We start from the raw sequence: 17,333 nt of genomic DNA, 5'->3' as shown, positions 1-17,333 counted from the left end.
TCCAACCTTTATAAATGTTTTTTGATTTGCTCTTTTATGGAAACAGTTACTTATTTGAAACTTCTTGGCAGATTAAAACTGTGTGCCAGACCGAGACTCGAACTCGGGACCTTTGTCTTTCGCGGGCAAGTGCTCTACCACCTGAGCTACCCAAGCACAACTCACTTGCATAAGTATGCTGCGACATGAAACAAAAGTCAATAAGTTCACAATAAAATAAAATAATAGTCCTGAGCCACAAAATCATTAAAAGAAATTGAACAACTAATTTACTGTGCACTCAGATTAAACTGAATACAGGCAAGTTGCCACTGTATAACACAGGTGTGTCAACATTGATAGATGATGGTGGAAACCACCACAATAATTAGATCTCTAAGATGTATAAGACACTTAAGAGTCCATAGGTGCCAAAGTGTACTTTAATAATCTCACTCACAGGAATGGTTGACTTGCATAACAGTAAGAGCAGTTCACTTCTTCATGTGTCAGAGTTCATAAATATAGGATCATTATCTAGGATAGTTTCTTTTCACATCAGAAGATGGCACTGGCTGACTCTCAGAGAAAAGGGAGGGGGGGGGCTGAGGTTGAGGTTGTGGCTACTTGGGCTTAAATCGCTCTGCTAGTAGGTGTCCTGTGATTGATATTCTTTCCTTGTTTACAGGTCATTTGCAGGACTTAGACACAATTTATTTATCATGTGGTTTTTAAGCACATTATTAAATGCTATAACACATGAAATTTACACAGAGACATCAAAATGTTTAATATAATCAAATATGTCGTGCATAGCCATCAGGAAATCATTGTAAGTATCATGATGGGCCCTGTTGAGACATTCTGTAACTGTGTGATAAATGGTTTGCCTGGCTGCTCCTCAGTCACGTGTGTGAGACATAACCCCTCTGTGAAGTGTGTCCTCAGTCACGTGTGTGAGACATAACCCCTCTGTGAAGTGTGCCCATGCTTCTGCCATGACTGGTGTGTTAGACATAATGACACTTGTTGATTGTTCCATGTCTTCCATCAGTATATCTGGTGGGTTTGCAAGAAAGTTAGTGTGTAGAAATTTGACCACAGCTTTTTTTTTTTTTTTTTTAAAAATCCAGTTTTAGCCAGTACAGTAGAGTCTTATGACGATGCTGACACACTGTACAGTGCATCAGTATTGTTGATTTGCTTCAAAAACTCTTGCATTTAGGAGATGAAGAATTCATGTTATTACAGGTAGGTAGTTTATCTAGATGATATACACAGTAAAAAATATTTTTGTGTTTAGCTTTATGGATACAAAATATGTAGTATTTTCTATTCCCTCATGTCAAATAGTTGGGGATCTATACTAGTTCGAAACAATTGTCAATATGTAAAAGGAATGTAATAAAATGAAAGGTTGTTACTTGGGACACTCAAAATATTGTAGTACTGCAGGTGTATTTGAGAATTATTTATATTTAATTATGTAATATTGCAATTATTTTGCAGGGTCGCCGAGAACAAGAACTTAAAGCAGAACCCAAATGGCGTAAGTTCTGGAAGCTCATACAGCGTAAAGATGCAGGAAATCTGAAACCAAGACAAGACTGGGAACGGCGTTTTCTGAAGAGGCTCATGGTTCACTTCATAAAACTGCTTGAAACAATTCCTGAAGAAGGTAAAGCTTACAAAATGCAATATTAATTAATAATTTTTACAAATCTCCCCCCCCCCCCTCAAGTTCCTCCCTCCCTCTCTGCTCAAGCATATTCAACCTGGATAATAAGTTGTTTTCATTCACACTGTAAAGACCCGGCCTATTCTGGCTTGCTATGCATCAGGATGGGTGAGAGAAATAGTGACTGAGTGGACAGGTTTACACAGGAATGTGCAGTAGACAGTGATTCATTGACAGATGTTTATTAGAGCATCCCATTGGCTGCCAGCTGTGAAGACAAGTGAGGGCTGCCCAGTCTCTCCGTCCGAGCACCCCTACACGTACCACATTGTCCCCATGTGCCTTAGCCGATGCTAGATGACCTAATGCTAACTATCAGTGTCATAGTCACCTCCTAGGGTTGACCAGAATGGTGTCTGAAGACATCTGTGTGGTTAGGAGGCAGTGAATGCTTGCTTCACCTAGCTGAATCATAGACAGCTTGCAACCCATCAGCTGAAGTTGCTACGAGGGTGTGGGTTGCCTAGACCCCAGCTCCCTGCATTGGCGAAACTTCGTTCAAGTTCTGCAGCCGTCACACTGTAAATGTGGGGTGCCTTGTACCGGAACTCGATCAGATAATCGGTTGCACATGACAACCGATTTCCATCACCAAGAATGGGTCATGTTTTTCCTGAAACTCAAAAGTTCCGTCGTTTTCTCCAGTTCAAGATGCAGACAGGATGGCCACATGACTGAATGCTTTGTGCTCCTAAGCTCGATTATTTGTACCCTGGTAAGTACACTTCCGATGTGTCCTACTGGAGGGGGACGAGTAAGTTTGCTTCATTGTACTTGTCGTGTAAGCTTTTCCTAGCTCACTCTGCCCTGAACAAGGGTTGCTGGGCCCGGCTAAATTTGTGACGTGTGAGTTTCTTGGTAGCACACAAGTGCCCGAGTTACAAAGTGTTACCTCATCTTGGTAAGTTTGCTTCATCATACTTGTTCTGTAAGCTTTTTCTAGCTCGCTCTGCCCTGAACAAGAGATGCTAGGCCCGGCTAAATTTGTGACGTGTGAGTTTCTTGGTAACACACAAGTGCTCAAGTTACAAAATGTTACCTCACTCTTGGGAACCCTGTGCTATCTGTTCCATGTGCTCTTTTGGTGACTAGTGTCACAAACTCCTGCTTTCCCAAAGATTTTTGTCGTAATGTCGATGATACCATCCAATGGCTTGCTCAATTAGCACATTGTCCAGGCTGGCCTCTACTACTGCACAGCACATGGTAGTAAAACTTTTAAAAATTCACAATTTGTGTGCCAAACTTTTTCGAGGTGCAACAAGTGTCCCTTCTTTCGAGAGATTCATCCTGAATCTTCCAAATTGAGTCTTTAATTAAAATTGCTCTTAATCAAAAAAATCTCCGTGTCTTGTTGATGGCAACACCAGCAACCATGAGTTTTCCCACATGGATTTCTCCCTTTCCACTACTAACTTGAGCTTAATTTCGAAGTGCAGTATCCAGAACTTTATTAAATTATACACTAAGGTGACAAAAGTCACGGGATACCTCCCAGTATCTTGTTGAGCCTCCTTTTGCCTTGCATAGTGCAGCAGCTCAATGTGGCATGGACTCGATAAGTTGTTGGAAGTCCTCTGTAGAAATATTGTGCCATGCTACCAGTACAGCTGTCTATAGTTGCAAAAGTGTTGCCAGTGCAGGATTTTGTGCACAAACTGACCTCTTGACTATGTTCTTCAAGTTTTCTATGGGATTCAAGTTGGGCGATCTGAGTGGCCAGATCATTCATTCGCATTGTCCATTGTTCTTCAAACAAATCGTGAACAATTGTGGCCTAGTGACATTGTGCATTGTCGTCCATAAAAATTCCATCGTTGCTTGGGAACATGAAGGCCATGATTGGCTGCAAATGGTCCCCAAGCAGCTGAACATAACCACTTCCAGTAAATGATTGGTGTCCGTCCCCGGTAGCTGAGTGGTCAGTGCGACAGAATGCCAATCCCAAGGGCCTGGGTTCGATTCCCGGCTGGGTTGGAGATTTTGCCCGCTCAGGGACTGGGTGTTGTGTTATCCTCATCATCATCATTTCATCCCCATCGACGCGCAAGTCGCCGAAGTGGCATCAAGTCGAAAGACTTGCACCCGGCGAACGATCTACCCGACGGGAGGCCATAGTCACACAACATTATTATATTATTATTGGTGTATTTGGACCAGAGGACCCTTTACATTCCATGTAAACACAGTCCACATTATTATGGAGCAAGCACCAGCTTGCACTGCGCCTTATCAACAACTTAGGTCCATGGCTTCGTGGGATCTGTGCGACACTATAAGCCTGCCTTCAGCTCTTACCAACTAAAACTAGGACTCAACTGAGCAGGCCATGGTTTTCCAGTCATCTAGGGTCCAACCAATATTGTCACGAGCCCAGGAGAGGTGCTGCAGGTGATGTCATGCTGTTACCAGTCAGTCATCTGCTGCCATAGCCCTTTAATGCCAAATTTTGCCTCACTGTCCTAACAGATATGTTCGTGGTACATCCCACATTGATTACTGCGGTTATTTCACCCATTGTTGCTTGTTATTTAACATAGTGTTCCCTGTGTGTTAGCACTGACAACTGTGCAAACATCGCTGCTCTCAGTCATTAGTGAAGGCTGTTGTCCACTGTGTTGTCCATGGTGAGGTGTAATGCCAGAAATTTGGTATTTTCAGCATGCTACTGACATTGTGGTTTGTAGAATATTGAATTCCCTAACAATTTCGAAAACTGAATGTCACAAGCCTCTGGCTCCAACTACCATTTAATGTTGAAAGTCTTTTATTTCTGCTGTGTGGTCATAATCAGGTTGGAACCCTTTTTACACGACTCACCTGAATATAAATGACAGCTCTGCCTGTGCACTGTCCTTTTATACCTTGTGAACACAATACTACTGCCATCTGTTTATGTGCATATCGCTACCCCTTGATCTTCGTCACCTCAATGTAATCCTTAATCTAATGCTTGCACTACAGAATACAGAGGTTTTACTGTCATCAACTACTCTCTTGGTCTGTGGCGGCTAATCATGTGACTGGACACTGGTGCATTGGTTGTTCTGTAGACTGGGGCCGTTTGAGTGTATTACAGAAATAAAATATGCAGATACATAATAGAAATGTGCCACAACTTTTGGCTGAAAGCTACATCTATATCTGGGTGATTACTCTGCAGTTCAGAATGAAGTGCCTGGTAGAGGGTTCATTGAATCACCTTCAAGCTATTTCTGTACTGTTTCACTTAAATCTTTCTGTGTGTGCTCTGCTTTCTCTGATCTTATTATGAGACTGTTCCTTCCTATGTTGGTAGGCATGAACAACATACTTTGACACTCTGAGGAGAAAGTTGGTGATCGAAATTTCGTGAGAAGATCCTGCTGCAACACAAAATGCCTTTGTTTTAATGATTGCCACCCCAATTTATGTGTCATTTCCGTGACACACTTTCCCCTGTTTTGTGATAGTATGGAATGATCTGCTCTTCTTTAAACCTTTTCCATGTCCTTTGTCAATCCTATCTAATGTGGATCCCACACTGCACAGCAGTACTTTAGAAGAGGGTGGACAAGTGTAGTTGAAGTAGTCTCTTTAGTAGCCCTGGTGCATTTTCTAAGTGTTCTGCCAATAAAGCACAGTCTTTGTTTTGCTTTACCCGCAACATTATCTACGTGAACATTCCAATTGAAATTATTCATAACTGTAATATCTGAGTATTTAATTGAGTTTACACCCTTTAGATTTGAGTGATTTATCATGTAACCGAAATTAAGCGGATTCCTTTTAGTGCTCATGTAGATGACTTCATATTTCTTCATAATTTAGAGTCAGTTGCCACTTTTTACACTATACATAAATCTTGTCTAAATCATACTGCAATTTGTTTTGATCATCTGATGATTTTATAAGATGGTAAATGACAGCATCATATGCAAACCATATAAGAGGGGTACTTAGATTGTCTACTAAATCATATATGTAGATCAGGAACAGCTGGGGCCCTGTAACACTTCTTTGGGGAACACCAGCAATTACTTCTGTTTTACTGGATGACTTTCCATCATTTATTACGCACTATGACCTTTCTGACAGGAAATTGTGATTCCAGTCAAGCAACTGAGATGATACTCCTTAGGCATGCAGTTTGATTAAAAGTCACTTGTGAGATTGGTATCAAAAGCTTTCTGGAAATCTAAAAATATGGAATCAATTTGACATCCCAGGTCAGTAGCACTCATCACTTCATGAGAATAAAATCTTAGTTGTATTTCACAAGAATGATGTTTTCTAAATCTGTGTTGGCTGTTTGTCAGTAAATCGTTTTCCTCGAGATAACTCATAATGATTGAACACAGTGTATGGTCCAAAATCCTACTGCAAATTGACATTAGTGCAACTTTCCAGTCTGTCAGTACAGATCTTTCGACAGGTGAGCAATTGTATATGATTGGTAAATATGGAGCTACTGTATCAGCATACTCTGAAAGGAACCTGAGTCCAATCTTGACCAGAGGCCTTGCTTTTATTAAATTATTTAAGCTGCTTTGCTACACCGAGGATATCTGCTTGTAAGTTACTCATGTTGGCAGTAGATCTTGATTCAATTTCTGGACTATTTATTTTCTTGTCTTTGGTGAAGGAATTTCGGAAAACCGTATTTAGTAACCCTGCTTTAGTGACATTGTCATCAGTAACGTCACCATTGTTATGGCACAGTGAAGGTGTTGCTTGTGTTGCAGGGGTTCTTTACACACAAGCTGAATCTCTTTGGACTTTCTGCTAGATTTCAAGACAGAATTCATTGTGGAACTGTTACAAGCAGCATCTCACATTGAAGTTTGCACTAAATTTTGAGCTTCTGCAAAACTTTGCCAATCTTGGGGGGTTTTGTATTCTGTTAAATTTTGCATGCTTTTTTCGTTGCTTCTGCAAGTGTTTTGACCTGTTTTGTGTACTATGGGGTATCAGTACCATCTCTTAGTAATTTACTTGGTATACATGTCTCAAATGCTGCCAATGCTATATCTTTGAATTTAAACCACTTCTGGCCTAAGCTTACGTAGTCAGATTTGAAGGAATGAAGATTGTCTCTTAAGAAAGTATCAAGCAGGATTTTTATCTGCTTTTTTAAATAGATTTATTTTGTGTTTATTTTTGGTGGGTTTGGATGTTACAGTATTTTATCTCACAACCACCACTTTGTGGTCATTAATCCCTGTATTTCTCATGACACTCTCTCTTTGCACAGGATTATTTGTTGTTAGGTCAGGTATGTTTTTGCAACCATTTACATTTAAGTGCTCTCCTGAACTAGTTGCTGAAAATAATTTCTTGAGACTGCATTCAGAATGATTTCAGATGACATTTTATGCCTACCATTGACTGTAAGCATGTATTTTTGCCGTATTGAGGGTAGATTGTAGTCACCACCAACTATAATTGTGTGTGTGTGTGTGGGGGGACTTCCAGTCTCTGAATTTCATTCAGTATTTCCCAACTCTCTACTTTTAATCTCCACTGATGGCACATAAGCAAAAGAATGACACGCCTGAGTCCAGTCCAATGGTTGAACGACAGTTAAGCTTTCTGTTCCACTCCTGATGAAGTATGTCTTCATGAAGTTGCCATCTGAGGAAAGGAACTGTCCATCATCTCCTGCCTTCTTGTGAAATGAGTAACTGACAAATAGAAACAGAAACAACAAAAACAGAAACATGACAATAACCCTACAGTAGTAAAGGAAAAATAAGTGTAGTAGTGACACACCCATAACACATATATCAAGAATAAACCTAACATGAACATAACATTGCAAAGAATCTAACAGTAGAACTAACTGACCTCAAAGCATAAGGAATGTCTTGTGCTTTGTGCTGTCCAATTGCTAGAGGTTCCTTCTTTCTGCATACTGCACATATGTGTACCGGATTGGTCACAGCTAACTGTGGTACCATATCCACCATACCCTTAAATGGTTTCACCTGACTGAAGTGGACAATAGACGTTTGTTGTTGTTGTTGTGGTCCTCAGTCCTGAGACTGGTTTGATGCAGCTCTCCATGCTACTCTATCCTGTGCAAGCTTCTTCATTTCCCAGTACCTACTGCAACCTACATCCTTCTGAATCTGCTTAGTGTATTGATCTCTTGGTCTCCCTCTACGATTTTTACCCTCCACGCTGCCCTCCAATGCTAAATTTGTGATCCCTTGATGCCTCAAAACATGTCCTACCAACCGATCCCTTTTTCTAGTCAAGTTGTGCCACAGACTTCTCTTCTCCCCAATCCTATTCAATACCTCCTCATTAGTTACGTGATCTACCCACCTTATTTTCAGCATTCTTCTGTAGCACCACATTTCGAAAGCTTCTATTCTCTTTTTGTCCAAACTGGTTATCGTCCATGTTTCACTTCCATACATGGCTACACTCCATACAAATACTTTCAGAAACGACTTCCTGACACTTAAATCTATACTCGATGTTAACAAATTTCTCTTCTTCAGAAACGATTTCCTTGCCATTGCCAGTCTACATTTTATATCCTCTCTACTTCGACCATCATCAGTTATTTTACTCCCTAAATAGCAAAACTCCTTTACTACTTTAAGTGTCTCATTTCCTAATCTAATCCCCTCAGCGTCACTCGATTTAATTTGACTACATTCCGTTATCCTCGTTTTGCTTTTGTTGATGTTCATCTTATATCCTCCTTTCAAGACACTGTCCATTCCGTTCAACTGCTCTTCCAAGTCCTTTGCTGTCTCTGATAGAATTACAATGTCATCGGCGAACCTCAAAGTTTTTACTTCTTCGCCATGAATTTTAATACCTACTCCGAATTTTTCTTTTGTTTCCTTTACTGCTTGCTGAATATACAGATTGAATAACATCGGGGAGAGGCTACAATCCTGTCTCACTCCTTTCCCAACCACTGCTTCCCTTTCATGCCCCTCGACTCTTATAACTGCCATCTGGTTTCTGTACAAATTGTAAATAGCCTTTCGCTCCTTGTATTTTACCCCTGCCACCTTCAGAATTTGAAAGAGAGTATTCCAGTTAACGTTGTCAAAAGCTTTCTCTAAGTCTACAAATGCTAGAAACGTAGTTTTGCCTTTTCTTAATCTTTCTTCTAAGATAAGTCGTAAGGTTAGTATTGCCTCACATGTTCCAACATTTCTACGGAATCCAAACTGATCTTCCCCGAGGTCCGCTTCTACCAGTTTTTCCATTCGTCTGTAAAGAATTCACGTTAGTATTTTGCAGCTGTGACTTATTAAACTGATAGTTCGGTAATTTTCACATCTGTCAACACCTGCTTTCTTTGGGATTGGAATTATTATATTCTTCTTGAAATCTGTGGGTATTTCGCCTGTCTCATACATCTTGCTCACCAGATGGTAGAGTTTTTTCATGACTGGCTCTCCCAAGGCCATCAGTAGTTCTAATGGAATGTTGTCTACTCCCGGGGCCTTGTTTCAACTCAGGTCTTTCAGTGCTCTGTCAAACTCTTCACACAGTATCTTATCTCCCATTTCATCTTCATCTACATCCTCTTCCATTTCCATAATATTGTCCTCAAGTACATCACCCTTGTATAAACCCTCTATATACTCCTTCCACCTTTCTGCCTTCCCTTCTTTGCTTAGAACTGGGTTGCCATCTGAGCTCTTGTTATTCATACAAGTGGTTCTCTTCTCTCCAAAGGTCTCTTTAATTTTCCTGTAGGCAGTATCTATCTTACCCCTAGTGAGACAAGCCTCTACATCCTTACATTTGTCCTCTAGCCATCCCTGCTTAGCCATTTTGCACTTCCTGTCGATCTCATTTTTGAGATGTTTGTATTCCTTTTTGCCTGCTTCATTTACCGCATTTTTATATTTTCTCCTTTCATCAATTAAATTCAATATTTCTTCTGTTACCCAAGGATTTCTATTAGCCCTCGTCTTTTTACCTACTTGAACCTCTGTTGCCTTCACTACTTCTTCCCTCAGAGCTACCCATTCTTCTTCTACTGTATTTCTTTCCCCCATTCCTGTCAATTGTTCCCTTATGCTCTCCCTGAAACTCTCTACAACCTCTGGGTCTTTCAGTTTATCCAGGTCCCATCTCCTTAAATTCCCACCTTTTTGCAGTTTCTTCAGTTTCAATCTGCAGTTCATAACCAATAGATTGTGGTCAGAATCCACATCTGCCCCTGGAAATGTCTTACAATTTAAAACCTGGTTCCTAAATCTCTGTCTTACCATTATATAATCTATCTGATACCTATTAGTATCTCCAGGATTCTTCCATGTATACAACCTTCTTTTATGATTCTTGAACCAAGTGTTAGCTATGATTAAGTTATGCTCTGTGCAAAATTCTACAAGGCGGCTTCCTCTTTCATTTCTTCCCCCCAATCCATATTCACCTACTATGTTTCCTTCTCTCCCTTTTCCTACTGACGAATTCCAGTCACCCATGACTATTAAATTTTCGTCTCCCTTCACTACCTGAATAATTTCTTTTATCTCGTCATACATTTCATCAATTTCTTCATCATCTGCAGAGCTAGTTGGCATATAAACTTGTACTACTGTAGTAGGCATGGGCTTTGTGTCTATCTTGGCCACAATAATGCGTTCACTATGCTGTTTGTAGTAGCTAACCCGCACTCCTATTTTTTTTATTCATTATTAAACCTACTCCTGCATTACCCCTATTTGATTTTGTATTTATAACCCTGTAATCACCTGACCAAAAGTCTTGTTCCTCCTGCCACCGAACTTCACTAATTCCCACTATATCTAACTTTAACCTATCCATTTCCCTTTTTAAATTTTCTAACCTACCTGCCCGATTAAGGGATCTGACATTCCACGCTCCGATCCGTAGAATGCCAGTTTTCTTTCTCCTGATAACGACGTCCTCTTGAGTAGTCCCCGCCCGGAGATCCGAATGGGGGACTATTTTACCTCCGGAATATTTTACCCAAGAGGACGCCATCATCATTTAATCATACAGTAAAGCTGTATGACGTTATAGTTCATTAAACGGTGATGTCATGTCCGTGACCTGATATGGTCCGTGATATTTAGTTAAGAACTCCTTTGCCTTTCCTTTTGTTGTATAGTGATTAGGGACAAGTATCCACTGATTTATACGATACTGTGGTAGTTTTCCCCTGCACCTATTTGGCTGTTCCTGGTGTTTCAGAGCCATTATGTTTGCCTTTTGTACATTCTCCACACTTCCCATATTCTTCTCGCAAACTTCTTCTCTGATTCACAATTCAGTCCTAATTTAGAACTTAAAAAAGTCAAAGGGAGTGGGATATTCATCCCGTACACTACCTCAAATGGTGACGTGCCTGTTCCTGTATGAATCTTTTAGTTAATGCATAAACCACACATGGAAGATAGGTATCCCAGTTGTCGTGTGTAGCATTCACTTAAAAACTTAGCATTTTTGAAATAGTCCTATGGATGTGCTCCATCCTACTACTAGTTTGAGGGTTGTAACTCCCAAATTTGTAACATGTGGCATAGCTGGTTCATAAATTCTGGAACAAAGTTAATGCCCTGATAAGTGACTAAGGTATCAGGTGCTCCAGACTACAGTATCAAACTGTTAACTAATGCCTGTACCACAGTGCTGGCCTGTTGGTCTGGAATTGCTACCATTGCTAGAAATTGTGAAAAATGTTCGATGATTGTGAGTGCATACCTATTCCCTGCAGGTTTTCTGTTATATGGTCTGCAAAAGTCAAGCCGAAGCATTTGAAATGACTTTGATGCCTGTGGTAACCTCTACAAAGGGATTTTTTGCTGTTAAATATCTGCTCTCTGCGTGCATGGTACACAGTCTCTGACATACTGCTCCACGTCATGCTTCCCATTCCTACACCAAAACTGTTCTGCAACATACCTATCTGTTGTTCATCAGGTGCCAAGACCTGACAACACATGATCATGAGCATGTTGCAACACTTTCTTTTGAAAAACTTCCAGGACCACACCAAGTCGTCTGCATTTCGTTACTCTGCACAACAAATCCTCGTGCTTGATAAAGTGCAGCTGTGACTTAAAAGTCTGGCAGTCTTTATCCTCTGCCTGTGCCTGCTGCCATTTCAACACACTCTTGTCCAATGTACTCAACATTGCTGTTTTGTGGGCTAATGTGTCCATGTTTGTGTGTTTTCTATCGGGATTAGAGATAACCTCTTGATCAGACTCGCTAAGCTTGAGAGCCCAACATGTAAAACAACTAGATGTGTCATTTAGACCAAATGACCATTTCAGTGATGCAAGATCAGTTACAACTTTAATCTTATACCATAAAAGTAACAACAGATATATGTCATACCGTAAATGACCACTTAACATTTCCACCTTTTTTAACTGCCTTGCCTTGAAGCATATGCTACTGGGTACTCCGGTCCATCAATCATCTGATTAAAATACAGCTGACTGGCTTGTTAGAAGTGTTATGAGAGAGTATGAACTCTTTTTTTACGATCTGGTAAATCTTGAATGCTAGCTGACACTCCTGTGTCCACTCAAATTTTACACTTTTTGAGTAATCTGTTCAAAGGTTCAGCTATTTTTCCAAGATTTTTTCTGAATTTACAGTAATAGTTGCACAAACTGACGAACAACTCTATCTCTTTGGTTGTCCATGGTGCTGTAAACTTTTGAAGTTCTTCTGTAAGATGAGGATCAGTTCGCACACCACATTCACTAATTATGTGTCACAGACAGTTAACTCGAGTTTGAGAAAATTAACGCTTTTCCATGTCCAGCATCGAACGTGGTGATTGCAATCTGCTAAACACATCCTCCAGTCTTCCCACACGTCCTGATATAGCCTCTGAATAGACTATTATGTCCTCGAAGTAGCCCATACGGGTCTTAGGCTTTAACCCTCTTAAAATTCTGTCTAATAACTGCTGAAAAGTAGCAGGTGCATTTTTTAAAGCGAATGGCGTCAACTTATACCGATAATGTCCATACGGTGCTGTAAGCGCTGTCTTTGGTGTATCCTCAAGCACTACTTCTAACCAATTATAACAACTTTCGAGATCCCTTGTAGCAAAGTAATGAAACGGATCCAACTTATCCAAGGTTTCTGTAATATTAGGGACCGGATAAGCATCTGTAATGGTCTGCGCATTCAGGAACCTGTAATCACAGCAAAATCTATCTTCATCCCATCCGACAGTAACAATATGTTCTCTGATCCCATCTCATAGGTGTTTAATGAACTCTTATTAGCTCCTGTAAGTGTCTCACTGTGTGAAACTGTTTCCTATAAATCCGTGTGCTATCCTCTGTTGGTATATGGTGCTGAGTTACTGGAGTTGCTGGTAATCCCACATCTGTACAAAACAAGTTGCTAAACGTCAACAATATTTTTTCCACAGCTGTGCAATCACTGTCCTTAAAGTGACTCAGAATCTCTTGTAACGCTGCTATGTCAGTGGTTTGCTTATGGGTTCTATCCCAACTCAATTTACCAAAGTCTTCTTTCTCTAATACTTCCAGAGTGCTATAAGTATACCTGTTGACATACTAACTTCACCTCTATCGCAGGCAGCAAGACAACCGCTACTGCTCTTGCCGCCCGACCTAACTTTCGCAGAGGTTTTTTTCCCTTGGCTCTTGCCTTGGCACTTTTTTTCCTCTGCCCTTCAAACCGCTACCCTTCGTCAGACTTCGACCAATCTATCTCCAGATGAGCGCGTATTAATGGTTAATCCTAACCAGACGTACGCAAACATCGCAGTACCCACATCCTGCGACACCTCACTTTAGTGAATATTAACCCTTATGCAGAGATGGCAGTAGACCTTTTGTGTTGGCCATCATGCCGGTGTGGGCGTGGAGGGGCTCCACCTCTATTAAAAAAAAAACTAACTTCACCTCTGCCAAAGTTATCTATGTTAACTGGAACCATATATTCCTCATTAACATTACCTGCACGTGCTATGCTTCTGCACACAGAACAGTGTGAACCATCCAACTCTTCATTACCTGAGAATGGCTCAACAACATACAAAGACCCACAAGGCAAATCGATACCCACTAAAATCCACACTACCTTTTCAGTACCTGCTGGTATTTATCCTGTTATCAGTCTTTAACGAATTTGTCTACAGTTTAGTTGGCATCATCTTCAATGGTAATGAGCATTGTGACATGGTTTCATTTTCAATTGTATCACCTAAGTGAAACAAAGGTTTACTGAGCTCAACCGAGCACTGCCAAAGATCAGTCCTCGCACAAAGTTTGTCGAGAAAATTTAGTCCAAGACTTACTGAATAACCTTCACCCACATATAGCAAAACTTCCACATGCTGTGTAAACTTCCCCGATGGTAAACTCAAGTACCTTCGTCCACAATGACTCAATAAAACTTTGGCAATCCCCATCAATTATCCTGTCATGGCCCCTGTCTCCCCCTGCTCACCAGGTCCAGACTGATTACGGACAAGTGCGCTCTGATGTCTACAAGAAATCTCTGTTCCACACCACTCACTAAGCCCACTAAGCAACATTCCATCTGTGCACTAGCTTGTGCAGTGTTACGGTCTATTGGAACTGCTTTCTGAAGGTCAAAGGATTCCTGTTTGAGTTTAACAACTGCTTCTCCTAACGGGGCTTCCCGTTCTTCCTTTTCTGACAGACACTCGGTGGCTCACTTCCCCCACGAGTAACACGGTGGTTGCTTACACTATTTTGACATATGTCTCTTATGTCCATAACTTTAGTGTTTGGTCTCCAAAGCAAATACACGGTGACCTAATAGTTGCTTTGTGGAAAAATCTATTTCTTACAGTTGTGCTGCAGTTCTGAGAGGTGCAGTTAAATACTTGGATTCTCATTTCGAACTCATCGTGACATTTTTGAAGGAATTCCCCACCAAAAAAAAAAAGAAAAAAAAAAAAGTCTAGCACCCTGCCTTCTGCCTCCAACAGTAACACCTTATTGGCCTCTGCATTCTGGGTGGGCACATTGGTCTGAGCATTGACTTTGCGAATCCAGTCTGAAAATACTTCCACTGACTCATTACGCTTTAAAATCAAAATACTGAGTTTCACATGAAAAAACTGTGTGCTGTTCTGCTTTTGGTAATGCTGGTGTAGTCCAGCGACCAGCTGCTAAAATGACTGTCGTTTATTGAGGGTCTCATGATATACCACATCTGTCTTGGCTTACCCTGTGGATCAGAAGTTAGCCAACCGAAGGATTACTTCGTCTCACCAACTGCTCTTTGTAGCAGTAGCTGTAACATCATTAATGAAAACTGATGAATCTTCTATTGTTTTACCCGAAAAGCATTTCATAAGTGCGGCTACTGCTGGTACAAAAGAAGAAGAAACTACCCCAAATTGTACTGTATTTTCCCCAGACTCAGGCTGTGACAGAACCTGACGAGCATCCAGAGCCCCAGTTCTATGAAGGACTGGTTTTGGTGAAAATTTGCCTCTGTCAACACACACTTGCTCTGTTAGAGCAACAGACTCTGTAGTAGTGGCAGCATGTATTACTAGCATTTTTTGTAGTTTACCTCTACTGTAATTAAATGAGAAACACAATTAACCAATTATCCCTCTAATACACTATAGAAAAACCCTATAAATTACTTTTTACTGTGTATCATCACGCATCAATACACTGAGCAGTCGAGAGCCAAATGACCAACACATCTACATGTAAAAGATGTGGTTGCTACAGCCTTAGTGCACAGACATTGATGCCCAGCAAGACTGCAAACCTGACACCTTACAGTAACTAGATTATTGGGTCTACCATTACCCTTAAACAGTGATAAGTCCATGAGTTCACTTGGCTTTGCAACCTAACTGGGAACAAAAACTGAATTAAACACAAACAAGGTGAGACTCACCACACCCCATTGTGCTGAGCCAATACTGCTGAACTGGAGATAAATTGAGGTGATAAAAGCAATTGGGTATCTCCTAATATTGTGTCAGAGCTCCTTTTTCCCAGCATAGTAGTGCAACTCAAACTGGCATGGATTCTACAAGTTGTGGGATGTCCCCCACAGTAATGTTGAATTATGTTGCCTCTATAGCCACCCATAATTGTAAAAGTATTGACAGTGCATGATTCTGTGCACAAACTGACCACTTGATTATGTCCCATAAATATTTGAAGAGATTCATATCATGCAATCTGGATGGCCAGATCATTCCTCGAGTTGTCCAGAATACTCTTCAAACCAATCATGAGCAGTTGTGGCCCAGTGACAAGGCACACTGTCATTCCCTACCCTGAAATCCATGAGTGGATGCAAATCATCTCCAAGTAGCCGTAGATAACAATTTCCAGTCAATTATCAGTTCAGTTGAAATAGAGGACCCTACGTTCCATGAAAACACAGCCCACACTCTTATGGAGCCACCACCAGCTTGCACAGAGCCTTGGGTCCACGGCTTTGTGTGGTCTGCACCACACTAGGACCCTACCATCAGCTTTTACCAACTGAAATTGTAACTCCACTGACCAGGTCGCAGTTTTCCAGTCATCTAGGGTCGAACCAATATTGTCACAGGCCCAGGAGAGGTGGTGCAGGCAGTGTCGTGCTGTTAGCGAAGGCATTCGCGTCAGTCGCATCCTGCCATAGCCCTTAACATCAAATTTCGCTGGATTGTCCTAACAGATATGTTCATGGTACATCTCCCCTGTGGGTCTGGGGGTAAGAATAAGCCCAAGGTATTCCTTCCTGCCGTAAGAGGTGACTAAAAGGAGTTCCACACATTTTGGCCTTTATGTGATGGTCCCCTGTGGGGTTTGACTTCCATTCTTCAAAATTTTCCTGAAGAGCGAGCCAATTGGGGAAGGCCGCCTTACAAGGTGCATCGTGTCCATTGTGCATTGAGGTCTTTAGCCCACTTTCTCGTCATCGCATTTCAGTCCATCTTGGGTGAGGACACCTTCCTGGGTGCGTTTTCCACCATGCACTAAGCAGGGTCACTTTCGATGTCGACGATGACCATGGACTTCTTTGCATCTGATATCCAGCATGGTAGCCAGTCCATTGTGGTGGGGCCGCCATGCACCCTGTTGCTGTAGGTCCCTGACCACACAGGGATCGCTCTGCTGATGCCTGCGCCGTTGACTCCCCACATATGCCAAGGGTTGCATGTCCATCCCCCTGGGGCATTGAGACTCCTGGCAATGGCCATCCTGCCAGATGGCCTTTGCTGTGGCTGAGTGGCGCCCTTGGGGGGGTCCCCTGGTTGGAGTGGGTCGCATCAGGGCGGATGACATGCGATGAATCATCTCGTGGTGGTCAAACACCAGCTGTCTCTAAGCATTCCCGAGCTCAATTCAATGCACAGAAGTATGACCCCAAATCATAAAATGATTCCCCTCCTTTACCACACCATGGGAGGAATGTCAGGCTAAGGATGACAGTGGATCTTATTCACCCCGGTACCTTGTATGTTCAAGAGCTGATGGGGAATCTATCATGACAACAAAGCCTCAGTTTTTTGTTGAGCATTTAGAGGACAAATTTGGGGAGGTGGAGGGCTTGTCCAAAATGAGATTTGGGTCAGTCTTGATCAAAACTGCATCCTCTGCCCAGTCTCGTACGTTACTCGCTTGTGACAAGCTGGGGGATG

At 41.5% G+C, this 17,333-nt stretch overlaps 2 protein-coding genes across 2 annotated transcripts in view; one reads left to right on the top strand and one right to left on the bottom strand.

Annotated features, from left to right (window-relative positions):
• The window catches only part of LOC126257794 (RNA helicase aquarius), a 368,203-nt gene that overhangs the window by 62,421 nt on the left and 288,449 nt on the right, over nt 1–17,333 (top strand). Inside the window, exon 5 of the mRNA XM_049955590.1 lies at nt 1,489–1,657. Coding sequence (XP_049811547.1) covers nt 1,489–1,657 — 169 coding nt within the window. The remainder of the gene's footprint in view (nt 1–1,488; nt 1,658–17,333) is intronic.
• Nucleotides 1–17,333, bottom strand: part of LOC126257820 (probable G-protein coupled receptor Mth-like 5) — a 128,256-nt gene that overhangs the window by 62,128 nt on the left and 48,795 nt on the right. The window lies entirely within an intron of this gene.

This window comes from Schistocerca nitens, chromosome 1, assembly GCF_023898315.1.
Source record: "Schistocerca nitens isolate TAMUIC-IGC-003100 chromosome 1, iqSchNite1.1, whole genome shotgun sequence".
In the NCBI taxonomy this organism is placed as follows: Eukaryota; Metazoa; Arthropoda; class Insecta; order Orthoptera; family Acrididae; genus Schistocerca; species Schistocerca nitens.
This window is presented reverse-complemented; position numbering and strand designations above follow the sequence as displayed.